Consider the following 22923-nt stretch of genomic DNA (forward strand, 5'->3'; position numbering starts at 1 on the left):
TAGGAACATTGCAGTATAGGAAGCTGTGTGATACCAAACCAAACCATTGGTCCATCCGTTTCAGTATTATTATTTATTTTATTTATTTAACAAAAGTTATATACCACTTGATTGTAGAAAACCTCTAAGTGGTTTACAGTGTATTGTCTTCACTGGCAACAGCTCAACAAGGTTTCAGGCGAGAGTCTTTCTTAGTCCTACCTGAAGATGAGGGGAATTGAACTTGGAACCTTCCCCATGCAAAACTTGTGCTCTGCTACTGAGCCGTAACCTTTCCCCCAAAGCCCCCTTCTAGTCTCTTATTAATTATAAGCAGCCAGGTAAATAGCTGTTTGACTAATAGGGACCAGTGTGTAATCTTTTAACCCATATTTGTAGCTCTTGCCATAGGCTTGTGGCTTCCAGATAAAACCTGAGACTACAGCAGTTTTTTAAATATAAAAATGCAGAACCATCCATCTGCATGGTGTGTTACAGGGTAAAAAAAAAAGACAGATCCCAGCCTTGAGGACTTGACGTTTACAAGGGCTACAAAGAAAGATGCCAAAGGCTTCACAGAAAAGATGAGTTGGGGAGTAATTTCAAGAGAGGTGTGTGGCAAAAAGAAGGTGGTATGGGAGTTCTAGACATAAGGTTGGCAAGAGAGAAAGAGTAGAATCATTTTTGGTTAGGCTGTTCTGAATCTGGAATTTCTTCTAAACTCTTGTATCCTAACTTGTTAGTGTGCTCCTAAACCTCATAGGAAAAAGTACATCCATACTGAGGTTGCCTATCTGTACAGATCAGTACTTCAAATTTTGCTGGAGAAGAAAGTTTGCATGGCTCTGCTGTGTTAATACATTTGTGTTTAATGAGCAATGGTTGGTGCTAATGACAGGTGCTGCAGCAATACAGATCGGCTGCTCTGAGCTCTTTTTTTTTTCATGTGATAATGAAGCAATTTCTGGGGCCTTTGCCAACTGGCAGTTATATGCACATGCTGCTCAAATGAAGGTCTTTGTACGCTATCGCATTTTCAGTGCAATGGAGGCCCAAACATTGGTCTTCGAAGACCATGTCCACTTGGCACCTCCTAGATCTGGATCTAATTTGTTCAGTTCTCAGTGTGGTTTCAGGTGACTTAGATTAGTCTGCAGGTGCTGGTTTGCACCACCATATATGAAAGATAAATTTTCTGATCAATTGTTCTTGCAACCTCTCAATTGTGGAATAGTACTAATGTGAGGCAAGTTCATTCCCTACCTTTAAAGTCTTATCTCTCATGCTAATTTTCAGATATGGCTATATAACACTGTGGTCAGTCAGGGCCAGTGAACCTCTGCTTAAATGAGATGAAAGGATTTCAACAAAGCATTGCAGAATAGTTTTGGGAGGGGATTTCATATAATTATATTTAGCTTGCAGCAATGCATTGGCAAGCTATCCTTTAGTGTTCCAGTGATGTCATCTATTTATTATTGGTAGCTGTTCAGGCATTCTTGTAATGTGCTGGTACTGTTGTGTTTTGCCACCGAGTGTGTATCTGCCCACGCATTTAATTTGCAAATGATACCTCCAGGATGATAGGCAACTATCCAGGAGCTGGCTTCAGATTTTGATTCTTCACTTCTGTGATTGCTGTATGGATTGAAAATAGAAAATATAGTAAAACCTTTGTAGATGCATGGAGATATCTTATTATCAATATTTTATTTATTTATTTATTATTTGATTTATATCCCGCCCCTCCTCCCGGCAGGAGTCCAGGGCAGCAATATATTGATGTGGATACCATTGTGACAGAAAAAGATACTTGGGTACCTTACAAACTGCATGCCATAAAGCAGTGGCAAAATGTCAGCACTGCTGAAAACAACCTAAGATGTAGTTTAAATCAAGTGAATAATGTGTGTTAGTTCCTTCAGGGAATGATTGCTAATGTAAGGGTTCCAGGACGTCTAGAGGAGCAGCATCTTTTAATGCCTTGAACCCACTCAGCCTGCCGCTTTTATCTTTCCCTGACTCAGCTGTCATTTGATCCAGCCCCAGGACTGGCTTAATGGGTTTACCATTTTCTGGGTTGATTGGTGGATGACTCTTGTCACCTTTCTGTTTTGTTACTGCATTATAAAAAAATGAGGATTTGGAGATTTCCAGCAGGAAAATGTGTCTAATGGTGGTGCTTGCTTCCCTCTCTGCCTGTCCCGGGATGAGGATTGGTGGTAGATGGCCATGTGGTAGGGGAGTGGATAGTCCAACTGCTGTTGCCTTCCTTCTCCTGGATTCAAGAGACTCAAGATTCTGTGCTCATGAGTGTCCTTACGGAAAATCAAAATACTCACATGCCTGATTTCAATTGGATTTGTTAATTAGTAAGTGTGTTCGCATCAAGATTTTTATGTAAACAGAATGGTCAAGCAACTAAATAGTAGAAAGCAGTGGGGAAACTCCTCCATTAGCAATTTCAAAATTCTTTTCTTACTGGTGTCACCACTGGTTTAGAATTCAAGGATTGAAGAGTAGTAGGTAACATAGATCTGGTTGTCATAGATGCAGTGAGGGTTTTTTTTAAGTCCCCAAAGTAGACTTGGTGCTGTTTTCTGACACGACGCGCACCTTATTAGTCAGGAAGGAAGCAATACAGACTAAGAGGAAATTGCACTTTGAGAATTGTTTAAAGTACGTACCATGCTTCAAAAGCTACAGCCGAGGGGAGCACAAGGAACTTCTCCAAACTCTCGGTCCTGTAAATAATAATTTTGTCCGTGACCCTTCTCCATTACACCAGTTAGTGTGTCAAAGAGTGTGACTAAAATAGATTCACAGGAGCTGTTTTTAGCAACCTGTGCTGGGTGTTGGGCACAACACTTTGTTCCCCCCTTTCCAAGCTCTCAGCAACAAGCTGCTTGGTTAGAATTGATATGAAGAGCCTCTTTCCACTTCCTGGTGCAGTGGGAGCAGCATCACAGTTTTGGGGGAGGAACCCCAATATCATTGATAGTGTAGATGTTTTAGTGTTTAAATGCTGCTTGATGATGGCTGAGTAAAAAACTGATTAAGAGAAAATTTAATCTGAAAATTTTCCAAATATTCTGTTTGGCAATTCCGTCTTGCACACTACGTATTTGCTCTAAGAGGAGGGATTTGACAAGATTATTATGGGCAGCATCTTTTGAATAACAAACTTATGCATTCCTAGTATTTATAGAAGTGCATCAATTGAGGGGAAAAGCTGTGAGGAAGTAAGGTTGCTATCCAGATTATTTTTCAGAATTCAAGGCTAGATAATATGAAAGAAGTTATCTCTCGCTGCTCAGTTGAGATTGGCCTGGTTCACATGGAATGCCAAACCCTGGGTTTACTCACTTCTCTTTCCCCTTGAATGTTTTCAGTTCACTTACTTACTACCAATCCTGATTTGGGGACAAACTATAGTTTGCCAGTTTGTATATAATGACAAACCATTGTTTGTGCTTCAGAAGAAAAACATTCCAAGGCTTGCAGTAGGGTAATATCATTGTTAGGGCCAACTAAAATGTCACAAAATGGTGAGCAAGCTTTTGAGTTTTCCAGAACAATTTTTCAAGCTGAATTTTAAACAAATGGGAATAGGGACAGAGAAAAAGTTTAGTGTGGATACTGGAACCCCAAAATCTGTGGTCTGTAAGTTTTAAGATGGAATGCAGATATGTTAGGCTTAAATAGATTAGTCTCTGCTAGGTGTAAACTGATTTTAGGATTCAAAGGTTGCTAGGACAAGAAATCAATGGCTGTTCCCACATATTTTGCAAATATAAAACCCAGTAGTTACTTGGATCTATCTCTGGTACAGCTGAGAACAAATGGATCCTTGGTGAGGCAGATTGCTGACATAAAAAGAAGGCCTTCATATTATCAGAACTAGAGATTAATTTACAGCGGTGCTCTAGAAGCCAAATTTGATAATATTACCCAGTGCTTAGAGGGCATGCAACTACCAGAAGTTAGGCCTTACCTTCAGATAGTAGAAGATTACTTTTCTCCAGTTTTAAGATCCCACTTGTGGATGACTGAAAGATAAAGTAACTTAATTGAATAAGAGCATGTGAGAAGAGAAGCGGTGGGGGGAGAGCATGCAAGCATAAGGCATGTTCGCGTAATGCCAAACCACGGTTTGTACCAAGCCATCTTGTACTACAGATGGGATAGTGCATTATTTGGTTGGAATGATGACAGCACAACCCTAACTTTTTCACAATGCTGCTTTGCCAACTTTTTGTTTTCAACAGTCCGCTCAACATTATTAGTGGTTAAGTTATTGAGCGCTTCCAAGTGCTTTATATTATATCCATTTTGGAACTATTGTAAAATTTCTTAGAGAAAGAAAAATAGGCTTGGGACCCTTTCAAATACTCATTAAATTCTAGGTGCAGAATTGACCTGTAAACATGCAAGCTAGGATGGTATAAATTCATAGGGATGGACAAGTGAAAGCTGTAGTGACAGGAACACTCATTTGAGTTGGACAACTTTACTTTGCTTGCATCGATTCTGGGTTTAGTTTTCTCCATTGCTGAAAACAGTGGAAGAGGGTCTCTGCTGCTGTTTCATCTAACTGTGGGAGCTACTTGGAACTCCTTTGGCCCTTGTCCATGTCATTCAGGTCTTTCTTCTCCTTGCTCCACGACTTCTCACATTTCTGATTGTGCCTTTCTGAGTACATCCCTATGTCTTCACAAGGATCTTTTTAAGATTAACTGCAGCTGGTTGCAGCATCCAAGCCCTAAACTGTGTTGTTGAAACAAGCCAGCTACATAAACTACAGACTGAAGTTATGTTGTTTCATCAAACCATAGTTAAGAACAACCAATTGGTTTGGATTCAGATATCATGACAAGCTGTAATTACTCTGAAACAGGAGTGAATGCTTCTGAATTCCTTGCAGCCATGTTGCAGGATGAGTGAGGAGCCCACTTGCTGTGGTTCATCACCATAATGCTAATTTATGGTTTACCGTTATGTGTGAACACAGCCATATTTGTTTTGGTGCCAAATTTAAATCTTTTTTCCTTCACTGTAAAAACAAGAAGCATAGATGCCATCTTCAGGTTCAAAGGCAGTGTGCTACTGAATGCCAGATGTAAAAACAAAAATGGAGAGGGCTGGAGGGCTGTTGCCCTTGTGCCCTCCTGATCTCTGTATATCTGTTTATCTAGGGTCTTAAACGCCTTTTAAAGCATTCTGAGCCAGTGTCTATCGCCACATTGTCTACCAGTGAATTCCATAAATGAGTTATGCATTGTGTGATAAAGTACTTTCTTTGTCTATCCTGAATCTCCTACCTGAGTATTATGAAAAAGGAATAAAAACTTCTCCCTAACCACTTCCTCTGTGCCATGCATAGTTTTATAAACCTTGGTCATGTCCCCATAGTCACCTTTTTGATAAATTTGCGAATCTGCCAAAGTTTTGATCATTTTGGTTTTTCTTTTCTGGCTCTGCACCAAAGGTGACTAACTTGTGGCCCTCCAGATGTTGTTGGTCTACAGCTCTTACTGTCTCTACATGTTGGCCATACTGCCTGGGAGTTTATTTATTTATTTATTATTTGATTTATATCCCGCCCTTCCTCCCAGTAAGAGCCCAGGGTGGCAGTTTGAGTCCAGCAACAGCTAGAAGGCCACAGGTGAGCCACCTGTGTTCTACATCATGTCTTTTGAGATGGGGCAATCTGATCTGTAAGTCGTATTCCAACTGTGGCTGCACTATGCAGTTATATGAAGGCATTATGATATTTGCCATTTTATGGAGCTCCTGAAGTCTTAAGATTGTTAAGGAGATGTCTAAATTGCAGATTAGGAACTCCAATATCTCAGAAATGACTGAGATTTTGGGGAGTATTTTATCTTCAGTTTTTGGACTGCTCTGAAGAAAGCGACAAATCCTCTTTGAACTCTCCCCCCTTTTTTTGTAGCTTCTGTTCCTGGGGCAAAGAATCCTTTCTAAAGCTTCATCCTTCACCAACTGGACCCCCTCAGTCTTGGTACCTCATGCCAACTCTTTTCCTTGAATTACCATGATTGTGTGATTGCTTTACCACAGATTAAGCGCTCTCAGTTGTGGTGCATCTTTCCCCCACCCACCCTCCAACAAATAAGTTGTTTCAGTGAATGTGTGCACTCGCCTCTTCGTTCCACCTTCTCCTTGCAGCATATGGAATTTGTGACCTTTTGCTTTCCCCCTGGCAGCCTTGCAAAGAGCAGCTTTCTTTTCCTGCCAGACTGTCTTTCCGAAACTACTTTTCTTTGTTGTCATGGAACAGATTCTTGCATCTCTCAGTGCACCTAGGCCATGCAGCCCCGTCAAGTTGGGGTGGCAGCTAAAAGCATCACCCATTTCAGCCGTGTTCCCTCCCACTCTTGTGTGCTTCAGATGAAACTTGCAGGAGTTTAGCGCAAGAACTTCTTTCTGAAGTGTGAAGCATCTCTCTTGGTTGGCGCAAAGCATTCCACTTCTGAAGATTTTGACATTGTCTTAATGTCTCAGTCAAGGTTTTTAAAGGACTGCTGTGCTACACCATGCCACAAAGGTTCGTCTGATCTAATTCTCTCCCATCCCAAACAGTGGGAAGCCCGTTAGAATAGCATGAAGGTGTTAGCTCTCCTTTGTTGTCTTTCCTTAGCATCTATATTTCCCTTGAACATGGAGGAGGTTCTGCTTAGCTGCCATGGCTATTAGTCTTATGTCTGTTGATCATTCTTTATGGAAATCCATTTGTAGGTCACCACCTCTTTACCCTAGCCTGTGATGCCTGAGATCTGTATGTTTAGGACTTACCCTATGCTTATGAGGTTTATGATCATAAGTTTAAAAAAAATGTTTTTAAGGATGTATTTTAAACTTTTGTGACCCACCCTGGGACCTCAAGGTAAAGGGCAGATGATGAGCAACAGTTAATCCCACAAGCTAAATGTGTGATGTACTTCTTTTCTCCTTCGTACTGCAAATCAGCTTTACTGAGTGATCCCTAGTAATATGAAAAGAGAATAAATTATTTTCCAGGCAGCTCATAATTTTTTTGGTAAATTTCTTGTGCCCCCTCAATCTTACCCCCCCCAAACCAAATAGCCCAAAAAGCGTTAACCTTTCCTTATAGGGAAGAGGCTGCATCCCATAGATGATGGTTTAGTTGCTTTTTTTGTACCTTTCCACAGCTCTATGATATTATCTTTTTAGCCAAAATGGGATGAGGATTATATTACTGACTGAAACCAAGAGCCAATTGGCTGTATCCATTCATAGTTCAATAACAGCTGAAAAGCTTGGCCTTCTGCCATCATAACTTATGGCTATATATTATCTCTGCAAATTAATCAGATCCTTGGATTTTATACAGAACTGGGCATGATGTCACTAGCAGCCAATCATAGTGCTTGCATTGTGTCTCAAGTGCTTGATCAGTGTCTGGAAGCGAAGATTAGCAATGCCTATTCAGATGGGATGTTTGCTGTCATGTTGCATGCAGTGTATACACTGAGATAGTCCTGCAAGAGATTCTACATGCTCTATACTCTTGGTTTAGTGCTGCAATATTAGCCTACCTGCCAGCACAGTGACATCTCTCTAGAGATGCTGACATCTCCTCTTTCCAACCTGCCTCACTATTGCCCCATTGGCCATATGGATCAAATGAGGCATCAGCACAACTGAAACTCATGTGTTGAAATTTCCCCCAAAGCTGTACCTTCAGAGTAATTTATTTATTTATGTCCTCCTTTTTTAAGGATAGTATAGAGCATTGCTTGTGTACTGAAATGTCCTTCTGAGCACATTTCCTTGCAGGCATGATATGTGTTCCCTGGATGTTCAGTGCTAGCACAGTAATACCCAAGATGTTTTATGAGGTAAGGAATACAGGGATCCATTGTAAAGAGCTACCGATAGGCCATGTAATTCTGATATTGATCCTCATGCCTAATCAGCCTTGTATTAGCTGTAGGTGACTAGGGATTTCATGCAGGCAAGCAAGTGGCCTGGAAGAGGAGGGATGGGTCTGCCACAGCATACTTGGTTACCATGCTAGCCCCAGAAGAAGGAAAACCCATTCCTCTGTGACCAGCACAGAAACACAGCAGACTGGCAGAGGAGAGATGGGTTGCTCTCTTCCTCCTCTGCCAGTCCATGTGATAGAAGACATTTTTTCATTGGCCTGCTGAGAGGCTAATAGCCAGTGTTGCTATGCTAGCTGCTCCTCTGTAGTTACTAGCCTTACAGGGTAGTAACTTTTGTTTTTTTCAGGATTGTAAGTTTTGTGAGCTTATGTGAAGCTATACCTAAAAACTGACAACAGTGTGGTAATGAACTCTGTCCAAAGGCTCCATTCTTACGCTCTTTTAACCCACTGAATGCAGCCGAACCTACTCCAAAGTAAACGTGCTTAGGGTTGGACTGCACATATCTAACTGTTAAACTGTTAAACTGGAGCCTGTGAAATAACTTGGGAAATTTTGAACTCTCTCTCTTTTGTTTTCACACCTGGGCTCTTGAATGATGATGGAAAGCAGTGTGAATTTTTAACTCTTGTTCGTCTTTTTATATGAAAAATATGAGTATTTCTCAACTGGGCCCTTTGGGAAGAAATGGAATGAGGAAACCAATGTTGCTGTTGAGGTGACTGTTAGAAACAGTCATGGGTAATTTAAAAGGGGAGGAGGTCAATGGGCAACATTTGGGGAAAATTTATTAGCAATGTGTGATAAATGTTAGCTGTGCTGGCAAAGGATGGATGATGATAGATTGTATCCAGTGATAGCCCTGTTGAAAATAGTGGACATGGCTAACTTAGGCCCATTAATTTTAACCGGTCTACCCCGAGTAAGAGTTGCATACAACCCAATATAAATGATTTCTTCTATAACCTTGTTTAAAATGGCAGATGCAGTTGAATTTCATTCTGACAAAGGCAATCTGTCTGAAATGCCTCCAAATACTTTAAAAATGTTGACTTTAAACAGCTTTATTTTTTCCTTTTTGTTATGTCCCTGGTTATGAAGCATTCCTCAGAACCCTAGTTATTCATTCGGGCTGTTCTGTCAAAAGCTGTAACTGAGGCAGCCATGACTCCCAGGCCATCTTTCTCTGGGCCAAGTCTGGCTGCTGCTGGTTGTCTAGTTCTGAGCTAATGTTGCTTCCATCTGGTTTCCAGATTAACCTGAGCAAAGTAGGTGAATACTGGTGGAGTGCCGTCTTGGAAGGTGAAGAGCAGATTGACATTGATAAAATCAATAAGGAACGTTCAATGGCTACAGTGGATGAAGAAGAACATGCTGTGCTGGACAGGCTATCCTTTGACTACCACCAAAAGCTGCAGGGCAAGCCACAGAGCCACGAGATGGTATGTTTCTTAAAACCCACTTCCCTGTGCTAACTGGGAAATAGTTCAACTTGCTGACTGTACAGTTCCTTGCAATACATTTCATATGCTGCATGTTGAACTCTCACTGTTCTGATGCTATTTTAGGTTCTGCTATCACTCAAGCTTAAACTTACTTTGCGTAAGGTTAAACAAAAAAAAAGTCTTCGTTCTGCAAAGAGAGGATAGCTGCCCAGTTCCATTCTTGGCTGCCTAATGGAAGGCTGATGGATAGACGTACCACTGTGTGAGAGGGAGAGAAGAAAATAAACAGTGCCTAATTACTACTTGTCTGATGTGGTTCCTGGGAATTTCTGGAACCCAGCTTGATAAAATCTTTTTTAATGGCAAATATAATACAGGAACAATGATCCTAAGTGGGACTTGTGTGTTGTAGTACTATCTGCATCAAGACTGTAAACACCCACTTGCCAGATCCCTGCTTCCTTTTCCCAGGGAAGGTCCAGATAAGAATCTCCTCCAGGTGACTACTTTTACAGGCAGATGTTTGGGGCTTTAACCCAGCGGCTAGCTCGCAGCGGCATCTCGCTGGTGGTCCCGGGCCACTTGACCTTGGTGCTGGGGGGCCATCGTCCACGGCGCCCTCCTGCGCCACGTGGCCCGGCCCGCGCACACCATCACATTGGAGTACGCCGTGGCTAATGTTGTTGCGGTGGCTTCTGGGCTCTTGAGCATTGCTGTCGGCGTCCTGGCGATCCTGGTGTCCCGGAGCTTCTCCCACCGTTACCTGGACACAGCCCTGGTCCTCTGGCTTCCTTCCTTGTTGATGGCAGCAGTGGAAGCCGGTTTGTCTGCCTGGTGTTGCATAGCCTCCCTCTCTCTCTGTGGAATTGGCCCCTCTTCAGCCTCCTACAAAGTGGCCCTGCTTCAGGCAGCTGCCCCACAGGAGGTGGCTGCCGAGGAAGGCTCTGAAGGGGAGCCTCACCACCAGCCTCTGGTTGAAATGGACGAGGAAGAGTGCTGCCTTTGAGAGTGGAGGGAAGAGAGTGACCCACTTTTGCTGCTAGACTGTCCTTCATGTTCTTGCACGGACAGATGGGCTTGTGTTCAAGGTGCAGAGCTGGCCAGGCAGGAATCTCTCCCAAATTGTTTTTTTTAAAAGTGTTTTTAAATTTGTATATTTGTTTTTAATGTTTTTAATTGTAAACCGCCCAGAGAGCTTCGGCTTTGGGGCAGTATACAAATGTAAATATTATTATTATTATTATTATTATTAACTTCTCTAGACTTGTTTTCAAGCTTGATGTTAATGCCACTGTTTTCAGTGCTCAAAATGGCATCCAATGGTACCCAAATAGGTAATGATCTTTCTCTGAGAGATGTGCCAGATGCAACTGCGCCTCTTTTGGCATGTTGTGGCAATAACCAAATGATCGCTTAATCTTAGAGCACAGGGCTGATGGCAGTAAAACTCCACTTGCAGTTCTTTACTTGTGAGCAATATGGAGAGCATCCAGAACAGTGCGAAACTAGCTCTGCGTATTTGCTGTTTTGATTTGTTATCATCTGGGCGTGATAACACTGGGGTACCAAATGTCAGTCCTAAATGCTGCATTCTGGACAGGCCATGATCTCTTGGGATCTGTTTTTGCTTTATTTATGTTTGTATATGTAAAAAGATGAGAGCCAGTGTGGTGGTGTAGCAATTTAAGTGTCAGACTGGGACCTGGGAGACCTGGGTTCAAATCACCGCTCAGCCATGAAACTCATTGGGTGACTTTGAGCCAGTCACTGTCTCTCAGCCTAGCCTAGCTCACAGGGTTGTTGTGAGGATAAAATGGGGGGGGGGGAGAACCATGCTTGTATACCTTGGTGGGATATAAATGCAGCAACAAATGATCAGAAAAGGTTGCAAACTCTGGTTAGAGAAAGAAAGGTGGGCTGTGGAGGTTGGTCAAGAGAGAAGGCAGCTAAAGGAAGGAGAGTGGGCAGTGATTTAGGAAACCATGTCTGCAAGCCTTACTATAACTAACTGTAAATATATGTAACGAATGTAATCACACCCCTAAATATTCTTGGGAGCACAAGGATATCAATAAAGTACATTCAGTATACGCCTTTGAGTGAGCCAGTGTGATGGAGTGGTTAGAGTGGTTAGGAGACCAGGGTTTGAATCCCCACACATCCATGAAGCTCACTGGGTGACCTTGGGCCAGTCACTGCCTCTCAGCCTCAGAGGAAGGCAATGGTAAACCCCCTCTGAATACCGCTTACCATGAAAACCCTATTCAAAGGGTCGCCATATGTCAGGATCGACTTGGAGGCAGTCCATTTCCATTTTTTTCATGTAAAAAGATATACTGTTGTATTTATGAGATTTATAACCTGCTTTTCAACTTGGTGAATTCAAAACATTGGACTCAAATATTTAAAACTTATATTAAAACACCCATGGGAAAATACAGAATAAATTAACTGTGTTACCTTAACAGCAGAGAGAATAATTCCAGCCAAACTTGACTTACGTCACACTTCAAAAAGAAAGTTCTGATAGCCCCTCTAAATGAACCAGGCTCTTGAATCTGGTGAATCTCAAATGGATATTAATTCCATAAATGCAGGGTGGCAACGGAGAATTCTATATTAATTGTCAAGGATGATTTATCCTCCAAAGGAGGCATCACTTGTGACAGAGATCCATTACATTAACCTCTGTGATAGGAGAGGAACTTCCAGACACACATATTTGTTCTTGCATAATGAGCTATGAATTATTATTATTATTGCTAGTATTAGTAATAATAAAAATAAAAATTGCATTTATGAATGCCTTCTTATGAAGCAAGAGCCAGTGTGGTGTAGTGGTTAAGGTGTTGGAGTACGACCTGGGAGACCAGGGTTCAAATCCCCACAGAGCCATGAAGCTCACTGGGTGACCTTGGGCCAGTCACTGCCTCTCAGCCTCATGAAAACCCTATTCATAGGGTCACCATAAGTCAGAATCGACTTGAAGGCAGTACATTTACATTTTCTTATGAAGCACCTTGAAGAATTTTCACTATAATCTAGAGCAGGGGTTCTTAACCTGTGGTCCATGTACCCCTAAGTGGTTCGTGGACGGGCTTCAGGGAGTCCATGAACCAGGCACAAAATTATTCATTTATTTACTTATGGGAGTCCATAGCTTTCATCAGGTTCTCAAAGGCGGGCAGTGACCCCAAAAAGATTAAGAACCACTGATCTAGAGCGGATATCCTTGGCTTCCTCATCCACTTTTATATATTGAAATTGGCATGATTTTTTGTGCCCCCTCTTCCACTAGATTCAAGGTCGCTTGCAACAAGTATAAAATACAAAATCTAATATCTTCATCTGTATATACCAGTTTTCTTTTTTTTTAAATCAAATCATAATAATCACTTAAATCTGCATATGCTAAGAGAAAACAATCCTACGAATCACAAAAACAATGCCTGGTTTTTAAAACTGTCCCTGCTTCCCCTAAGGGATCAACAACTTGTAAGTTGTTAGTTCTGCAAGGATGCTGCAAAAAGATGGGATGATGGGAAATCATGCCTGAGATCTATGGGAAGAGTGCTTCTAATTCCTCTGTGCTCATTTATGGGATCTTAAAATTTGCCACTTAAACCAGATAAGGAACCCCACTCCCCAGTAAACAGAGACTTCACAGACAAAAAGTTATTGAAATGCTTCTTGATCCTGGCAGAAAAAAGATTGGGGTCCACTTGCAATCTGGATTGGCAAGGGCATCTTGACTCCCAATAGTCTAACAAATAGCAAATAAATTGCATCTGTGGGGTTTTTTTAAGCCTCAGTGTTCCTCGCCTGTAAAATGAGTATTAATTGATTCCCTTTTGAAAAGGGCTTTGTCACAGCTCTGCTGGCCAGTTTTTTAGATTTTTATGTTAGAATTCCTGACGTATGCTAAATTGGATTTGTACTTGGCTATGTGCAGGTTATTTCAGTGTATGACTCATGGGGTGCAGCCTGTGGCTGTCTCCACACTGAGCTGCCCTTTTGAATCTGGTTCTTCTCCCTGTCCCTGTTTTTTTACTCCTGGCTCTGATTGGGGATTCTAGTAAAAACAAAGATAGATCCTGAAATCCTGAAGTCTGCTCACTCCAGATGTAGCACAGATCATTCTTCAAAAAGTTAATCCTGCTAGTTAGGAACATAGGAAGATGCCTTATACAGAATCAGACTATTGGTCCATCTTGCTTAGTGTTGTCTATACTCACTGGCAGTGACTGTCTGTGATTTCAGGCAGGGGGTTCTCCCAGGCCTGCCTGGAGATGCCAGAGATAGAACTTGGGACCTTCTGCAGATGCTCTACCACTGAGCCATGAACTTTCCCCATTCCTTGAACTTAAACTCAGAATCGTCTGTTTTCTATTGTTCCTAGCATGAGTGTGTTGAGTCCTGGACTTCTGAAGTGCATGAGATTTGGGTCACTTGCACAAAGCATGTAAAGATAACATGCTACAGCCAAGCTGCCCTGATGTGAGGAAAAGAGATGACCAGATACTCCTTCACCCATGACTCTGATAGTCTGTGAAATGCCATAGGGATATATATGTGGGGCAGCTAGGTAGAAATGGTTGGACTTGCCAGGGAGAGATGGAGAAATCTTGTAAGGTATCAAGATGAGAGCTGCCTATTTGACCTGTCAAAAAAGATTCAATCAATTGATTGGTCAAGCATTGGTCTAATAATATTCAAATATTATAAAGCATTTTTTTAGAATAATGTTTTATTATTCAGCAGTTTGTTAGACATTGTTTAATAAACTGATTTGATAATTATGCTAATTAGAGAAACAAATTGGTTAACTGTCATTGTGAAACCATGAAATCATTTTTTCTTAATAGTGCTGAATTATAACAACTTACTGTCAAGGTTTTTTTTTTTAATAAATGTGAACAATTCACTGAACTTCTCTTTGGTTTTTATCCTTGAATGCCAGAGCAACAGGATTCCTAGCATGTTGCTTGATGGCAATCACAGATTGTTTTATGGTGGAACACCAGAGTTAGCCTACAGTTACAAAACTGAAGAGAGAAACTAAATTAAAATAGAAATTAAAAAAGGCATTTAAGGAGGCATAAGGCCAATTCTTCTATTTATTATTTATTTATATCCCGGCCTTCATCCCAGCAGGAGCTGGAATGTATGTCTGTGTTTGGAGAGGCGTGCAGTTACATCAGGTGAACAAGAGGGAAAACTTTTGCTATGCTGCTAGGTGTACCCCTGACCCAACTGCAGGTCTTTCAGAGCAAGCGGCCATCACTCTTATCTTTGCCAAGAAATACTGCTATAATGAATTTTTTTAAAAGAGTAGCTGCCACCTACACAATGTCATTCTACGTTTCATGGAATAATTTGACAATACTTGGCCATAGTCACTTGACAATATTTGACTGCTTCATTGACCAGCGTGCCAACACAAGCCAAGAATAATCTAGTTGGTTGGTTTCTGTATATTGTCTGACTTTAATATGACTGTCTTAATTTCAGAAAGTCCATGAGATGCTCAAGAAGGGCTGGGATGCTGAAGGCTCCCCATTCCGAGGCCAGAAGTTTGATCCCTCCATGTTCAACATCTCTCCTGGGGCAGTACACTTTTGATGATGGCCACCGAGGATGGGAGAATCGCTTACACGCCTGGGATAGTAGGATGAAAACTGATGCCACTGCCAGACTCCTCCTCCTGCCAGTGACCAGCCATTTTGTCCCTGTGTTGTTATCTGGGCTTGTTTGCAAAATGAGAAAAGACTTCAAATAGCCAGAATGTGGGTTTGGTTTAGGGGAGGGTGGGAGCAGAACGGGAACTGCAGTGTGAGTGAGTCCTTCCCTCCAGCACCAGGTTGGTGCACTTGATATGTATGTGGGGGAAGCCTAGCGAAAAGCAGCATTACGTACTGTGTCACCACGGCAACCGGCGGCTGCTGGTAGCATTTCCTCTTCTCTGGTTAATGGATTCATTTGCTGCTTGGGGGGGGGGCTTTGATTGAAAGCAGCACTCTTTCCCCCCCTTTCAAAAATAGATGTAGTTTGGTCAGATGATGGCAAGCTTCTCTCCTGCTTCCTTGAAGCTGCCTTCTGTCCCCGGTTCCATCTTTCCGGCAACCCCATTTCCTAATGGCACTGGGCAGCGCAGTTCTCTTTAAACACTGACAATCTGCAATCAGTGTCATTTTAGCAGTATCTTAATTGCTAGGTTTAGTCCTGGAGGCCCTAGCAGTGGGAGGTAAATGTTGCAGGCTCAGACTAATATCTGAAAAGGAGCCAGAACGGAAGGTGACACTTGATAGCTGTATCTTTACTGTTGATCTCTGGTGGTCTGTGAAGCCCTGGCATTGGATTAAAAAACAAAAAGAAAGGGAAACCAGAGTTCTCCATCCTGATTCCTGTGGCTGGATGACTTGGTGCTCAGAGACCTGCAGTCCTCTGTCAGTCTCAGTTTCTTCTTTGTTTTCTCCAAAAGCTCTTGCTATGTAGCTTCGGAGGGTACAAATCCATTTTTCTTTCTTCCTCCTCTCTTAGGGCCAAACCAGTTGAAACTTCAGGTGTGGGATTGTATTTCATTTATGTTTTTTTTTTTAAAAAAAACAAACAGCTGTGGATGTATGTGAAATAGGGTCTACAGGGTAGGGGGTTTAACTTTCCCCTGTGCACTGCAGTTCTGACAGCCCACTCCCTGGATGCTATTTGTATCGGAAAGAAAGCTGCCAGTGTTGCTTTCCATCCAGCAGGAAGGGTCTTGATAGGACAACAGCATTGGAAGAAGAGGCCAATCCTGAGCGGGGAGCACAGGACTGATGTTAAAAAAAAAACAAAAAACAAAAAACCTACCATCACCCAACAGATCGTGAAATAAAATATGATCTAGTTTGGCTCTTAAATGCATGCAGATAGTACAGATGAAGCCAGCATGGAATAATCTTGTGCTATAGTGACCCTTTTCGTCCTCTGATATGTCAGAAGCTTGATGTTCAATACTTCCTGGCTGCAGACAGCTCTTGCGTTTTCCAACAGGAAGCAATCTCTAATCTTTGTTGTTGAATAATTCAAATGAAGTGTCATAGTGCCAAATAATCACCAAGTGGTTGGCTTGGCCACTTCAGCATGTTGTCTTAATCTACCCTCAATGTCTCTGTATTGAGCATTTTCAAGATAGTGGTTCTACTACTACAATTTGGCTTCAGAAGAGAAGGGTGCTAGAGTGTGCTGATTGATTCATAGAGTCTTATTTCTACTTATCGTCTTGACAGCTGACAACCTGACAAAGGGGGAGGGGGAAGTACTTTGGGGGAAGAGAAAACTCATTGCTCTTGGGGTGGTCCCACTTCCTATTAGATGGGAAAGCAGGCTAGATCCCTGTTTGGAATGTGTACCTGTTCTTGTTCTGGTAATATGGGCAACTGTAAGTAAATTTGGTCATAAGAAACCAGTAGGGGAAATAGCTGTGCCCAGATGTAATAATAGGCACATGTCTGGCATTAAAAATTGGCAACAAGGACAAAGTTGCAAGAACAACCACACCTGTCAAAATGGAAAGCACCTTTCAGGGGTGTTCACTGTTGCTGAATGAGCCGTAGAAGAGCAAAAGAGTTCTCTGCGCTATTTTAAACTGAAGAAGGAACCAAACCATAAAGCATATAGTGCTGGTGAGGCATCTTAGGAGCTCAGTATACCCTATAGAGCAGGGGTGAAGAACCTTTGGCTCTCCAGATGTTGCTCAACTACAACTTTCATCAGCCCCAGCAAGCACGGTCAAGGGCCAGGGATGATGGGAGTTGTAGCTTAGCAACATCTGGAGGGCCAAAGCTTCTCCACACCTGCTGTGGCACAATTGGCCCAAGGACAACAATGCCCACCACCCAAGTAACTTGGGATTCATTTTCATTGAGGAAGAAACCTCCTTTAGTGAAGCACTTCAGTACTGCTGTATCAGCTGTTAGATGCCACAGGTGGGGCACAGAAGCCACAAAGGCCTTGGCTTCAGAATAAGCAAATCTGACAATCCTCACATCTTCAGACTAGTCAGAAGCATACTAGAGAACTGATGGGCCACTGCAGGATTTCAGCTGAAGTCTCTCTTCACTGTAGGTAACTTTATAAAGACATTTTGGTCATGGGAGACCAGTAGAGAAGGCGACTGTGCCAGATATAATAGGAATCGGTTTGACTGCCATTTTTGAAATCCCAAGGGAATAGCTGGCACTTTTATTTCTCCCCCCCCCATGCACACACACACATGGCATGGTGTAACATAGTTGATCGTCTGCTATCTGAAGTTGGAAAAATAGGATGAGTTAATATGAATTAAAATATTAATTGTAATTTTAAAAAGATGAAAAGCAGTGTATATGTCTGAGAGTGATTCCTACAGAGAGGATCCAAAGTGGCTCAGATTATTTCTACATTGGCTCTAATACACTGAAAAAGTAGCAAGTGTATAAAAGGAATTCTGTGCAACTTGGAAGCTTACTGCTCTTTCATCTGCTGGTAAGTTTGTATAAGGCTCTCACTTGCATCATTTTTTAAATAAATTATGCCTTGATAAAATACTAGCACAAAGAGATTTTGGATCAGTTTATGGCTGAAATGGAGAGTGCATTATGTATCTGGTTTGGTGTTTGTGCTCATCCTTTTGCCAGTTGCCTTCCTTTTTGTGGAACATGCATGATTTGCTGCTTTTCCTACCATCCCCCGAACACAGGAGCTATCTGTCCTTCATTTGTGCAGCCACAAGGTGCATTTTGGGACATGTCCTATCACAAGAGTTCAACAGCCTGTTCAGAAGAGTGCTGTCGTGTGCAAATTGATGGTGCCCAAGATAATAACCGTTATCTTGGCAGGGAGTGGCCATTCTGTTATATGCACATTCCATGCCCATTGCCACAAAAGCAGTCCTTGAAGCTGGTAAGTTTTCAGCTATGGTATGGTAGGGGAGGAATTCCAGTCCCAGATACACAAGGAGTGTGCTAGTCTCCTTTTTTAGAAGGGGCCTGTGCTTGTTTCAGAAGTCAGTGCCATCAGTTGCCATTAGAAACAAAAGATTGTCTCCAGTGATAATCCTACTCTCAGATTAGACCCATTGAAATTGGATATGATTAACTTAATTTCAATAGGTCTACTCAGAATAAAGCTTAGTTGGATAGCATCCAGATTTTTTTTTTCTGTAGTGAACTGATCCAAAGGGAAGGGCAAAGAATTGTTAGCTCCATGTTTGTGGTAGAAAGAGGGCAGTGTGTGGGTGTCTTACTTTCTGGATTTTAGCAGCCTGCTTGTGTCACTCATATTCCAACTTTCCTTGTAGGAATAAAAGTAGAGAGAAAAGCACATATGGACCACTCTCCAACAATATAATGATTATTATTTGCATGCACCAGGCATGTCACAACACTTTTTATCTTCTGAATGGACTACTGAACACTTAACAGTGGTAGATATTATTGTTCTGCTATTCAGGGAAAAACAGGTAATCGTTTTCCTCAAAGGAAGACTAGTAGGTGGTAAAGGAATGACCCTAATGATCAGGACTTCTCCCCTTCTTCCTTTTTTAAAATAATAATTTTATTATATCTGAAGCACCTAAAATCAGCTAGGCAAGAGTTGTAGTTGTTTGCCTAATGTACTGTGATGACGCAGCTCACTTGCAACAAACGTCTCACTTGTTTTGAAGAGCTTAGTGAGACTTGAAAATTTTTTAGCTCTCCTTCAGATTTAAAATGCATTTGTATCTCTTTCTCCTTCAATTGTTGAAAGGCACCGGAAGATTTAGGGTCAATGTTTTTGGGTGTCCAGATGCAACTCCCTGGTTTCTGCAGTTCCAGTGGGCTTGATTAGTGCCGGCGACTGTTTTGACAAATCTCAAGTAAATGATCCAAAGGGATGCATCCCCACAACCCAGCCCCTGCCCAGCCTCAATAGGTCTGTCCAGTCCAACCTTTTGACCTTCTGTTGGGCTTCCTACCGGAGAAAACAGTCTAAGTCTAACACTGGGTTCTTTGTTTGCAACCTTGTATAGCAGCTGTTAAATTGGGCTGGATTTTAGAAGAAAATGACAAAGCTTTTCCTCTGAATGCCAGCTGTAGCTGTCCATGGTGCCAAAGTACAAGTGGGGAACAGATGTGCTGCAAAATCTCACTGACAGTGACTACTTGTTTTTTGTCCTACAGGTAACTGGGGAAAGCTAGCATCTTGCCTCTTTACAGATTTCTGTATAAAGATTTGACTGTTTTTGTCAGGTAAAATGCCTTCTAAAACATCAGAAGTGAGGTCTGCTCACTTTAGGGCTGGGGACTGAGCTCACCTTACAAAATGGGACAGATGGAGAAACGCAGCTTGTTTTCAATGCTTGTTTTCAGTGTCTCCAAATTATCAACCATTGTGCTGAATAGGTTGATGGAGCCTTGCCTTCTGTGCAGGACTCCATCATGTGCTAGCTTTGTCTGAGTAGAAGACAGTTCCCAATATAAGTGTGTTTTTGCCTAGCAGAGGCATATTTCCCTCACTAGTAGTATCCTGCCTGTGTCTTCTGGTGGCCACACTTTCTTTCTGTTCCAATTCAGTTCAGAAGCTAAAATGCTTCCATTACGCTGAAGAGGGTATGTCTAGGGCAAGCCAGCACACTTTGTGATCCTCTCAGGCCAGTCCTAGCCATCCAGCTCTGTCAAGGGCTTGATAAACCTCCGCTTTTATCAGAGTGGAAAAACTGAAGTGAAGTGGGAAGGGGCATGCCAAACGCTTGATAGGCCTGTAAATACATGGCTTGATGGGCCTCAAGTTGTGTAAGCTTGGTCTAGGTTTACACATTGTCAATTTTTACTTCCCAGCTATCTCTTCCTACTGCCACCCAGAAATGGATGATCACTCTGTTTCAATATGATTGTCTAGCTCTACAGGCATACAGCTTGCGTATGAAGCAGGACTGTGCCAAACTAAGGGACAGTGCTCTAGACCAAACATAGTTTTGTTTGTAGCACACACACTCTACCTGCTTGCAGTAAAGAATGTTTTGTCAAACTATGTGTGTATATGTGTGAATCTTTATGTCATGAATTGCTGCCAGTTCAGTCCCAGGACTCAATTCCCAAACCCAAGGCAATTGATCCTGGCCAGGCACAACTCGTGCCTCCCTTAACCAGGGCTGAGTAAACCAACAACAACCTTGCAAAGTAGGTAGACTGCCAAGACCCCTTAATCCTAGTCACCCGTTCTGGGCCAAGGGAAAACCCAAAGTGCCAGAAAAAGACCTGCCAAGGATTGCAAAGACAAGAGCCAAAGGTACATTCCTTGTCCGGGAGCCTTTAGGCAAAATACCCAAATATCTGGTAGTCTGTGGCTAAATGGCCAAGGTGCTGGACTCGAAGTCAGATCTCACCTGCAATAAACACACACTGGTGAATAAGTAGTAGTTTTGTTAGAATAAAAATATAAATGCACAAAGATATGGCAGTAAAATGATTCCTTAAAACCCACACTCCTGAGGGCCAGGTAAAAAACAGAGAGAGTTACAGTCACAAATAAAAATAACAAAACTGCCTAGCCTAATCTATACTTACAATAAAGGTAAACAGCAAACCACCTCACAGTTCCACTTCTCTCTAGAGATGCAAAGCTTGGATATCCTGTGGAATATGGGACCCTAACAGGTAGCACCAGAAACCACTGGAGAACCATAAGGAACATTGGGGAACAAAGGCCAAGGACTGAATCCTATTCTTATGGGAAAATGCCCAGCAACAGCAGGAATTAATTAGCTAATCAGGGGGCTTTCTGATGATGAAACCTTCTGGAGCTTTCATGCCTGACGGTCATGCACTCAGCAACCTTCCCAGGCTGATTGGCCTTGAAGTACCAGTCTCAACTGATAAGTAGGTATTCTTGCTTGTAGCCTAATTAACTAGCTTTGGCTGTGAGAACTGCAATATCATGGCCTTTCAGAGGCCCCATTTCAGGCAAGATATTTCCCCCCACAATTTCTTGCCTCAGAACTATTTTAGTTTTTAATCTTTCAAACCAGGTATCCTTAACACTATATACAAAGGAATGTATTCTGTAATCTGTGCCAGTCATGGCTTCCAGCACTCTGTTGGCTTGGTTTTAATGTTCTTGCTTTGGCACTCTGAAAAACAACAACGTTGGATCTTTTTACCAGTGGGCCAGCATTTGTTAAGCTATGTAGGCTGTCATGTTCAAAGAGGTCTGTCTAATAGAGGACTTTGCACTGTGTCAAGATAAACCAAGGAAGCTGAATTCATCTCTCACTTACATACATCACAATTCTGCTTTTGCAACAAAAGATACCAGCCAGGAGACTTGAACACATGGTGTTCCTTATACTGCCTTAAGCCATTGCTTCCTCAAGTCCAGTATTATCTACCCTGACTGGCAGTGGTTCACCAGGATCTGAGGGAAGGATCTTTTCTATCACCAACTAGCTGAGCTTCTTGAACTACAGGTGATGGGGATTGAACCTGGAACCTACTGTGTACAGAGCATGTGCTCTACCTCTGAGCTGTAAGAAAAACTGACACTGCAAGTCAGTGTCAGCCTGGGTGTGTCCTCTCCATTCAGCCTTGTCTAGTCCCAATGATAAAATAAGCAAGGAATCATGAAATGATTTTTGGGTACACACTATCCTGCCTTTTCCTTTTTAGAAGTGCTGCCTTTGATGGCAATCCCAAGCAAGCTCATTTCTCCTTGCCTACTGGTGATGTCTGCATTTCTCCTTAACTACTGGTGATGTCTGTTCAACTGAAGCCACTTGTGAATACTTTCTGCACATGAATACTTTCTGCACATAGGGAGTGTTGTTTTGTGCCCATGCTTCTATGAATGTGAGCTGTGGAAAATATCCGAATAGGTGATGTGCTGTGAAGAGCTGAGTGAGGGCAAATCATCCAGTTCCAAAGCCAAGTTCAATAAATCATGGTAACTTTTCAGGTTGCTGGGTTGACAACTAATTGTTTTAACAGTGGTTTTTGGTGTATCTGAACGGAAGGCTTTGTGTACCCTGCCTCTGATCAGGAACAAAGACTTTGACAGAAGGGTCCCACATTTGCATCCTCCTTTTGCTCTTCCCTGTTTTGTCTGTGAGGTATAGCCCAGGAGTAGGCAACTGATGTATTTATGAATGAATGAATTTTATTATACGGTCACAGACCCGTCGTACAAAAAATTAACAAAATACATAAAAACATAGTATATTAATATAACAGTATAATCCTATAAAAACACAGTTTAAAAGGAAGAATTCTTTCGTCTTAACTGGATTAAGTTTAAGAATTTGGCAATCATTTCTGTCCATAGCTTATCAGCATTGGAAAAGAGGAGTTGGACATATCAGTTATTTGATCTTCCAGGAAAGCGATTAATTATGGGAGAAATAAATCTAAGCCGTTCAGCATGATAAAGGTTGCAAAAAAGAAAAGTGTGAACCAATGATTCGACTTCAGAGTTTGAGCATGGACAGATGCGATTTGCATAGGGAATGCCTTTAAAACGGCCGTCTAAAATCACAGGGGGGAAACAGTTGAATCTTGCTCTTGAAAAGAGTATAC

General features: G+C 42.0%; 1 protein-coding gene across 1 annotated transcript in view; it reads left to right on the top strand.

Annotated features, from left to right (window-relative positions):
- NUDCD3 (NudC domain containing 3) overlaps positions 1-20384 on the top strand; it is a 65196-nt gene extending 44812 nt beyond the window's left edge. The window contains exons 5-6 of the mRNA XM_061592724.1: positions 9164-9352; positions 14867-20384. Of these exons, the coding sequence (XP_061448708.1) occupies positions 9164-9352; positions 14867-14977 (300 nt within the window). The 3' untranslated portion in view covers positions 14978-20384. The remainder of the gene's footprint in view (positions 1-9163; positions 9353-14866) is intronic.
- Positions 20385-22923: the final 2539 nt, after the last annotated feature.

Source organism: Rhineura floridana, chromosome 12, assembly GCF_030035675.1.
Source record: "Rhineura floridana isolate rRhiFlo1 chromosome 12, rRhiFlo1.hap2, whole genome shotgun sequence".
NCBI lineage: Eukaryota > Metazoa > Chordata > Lepidosauria > Squamata > Rhineuridae > Rhineura > Rhineura floridana.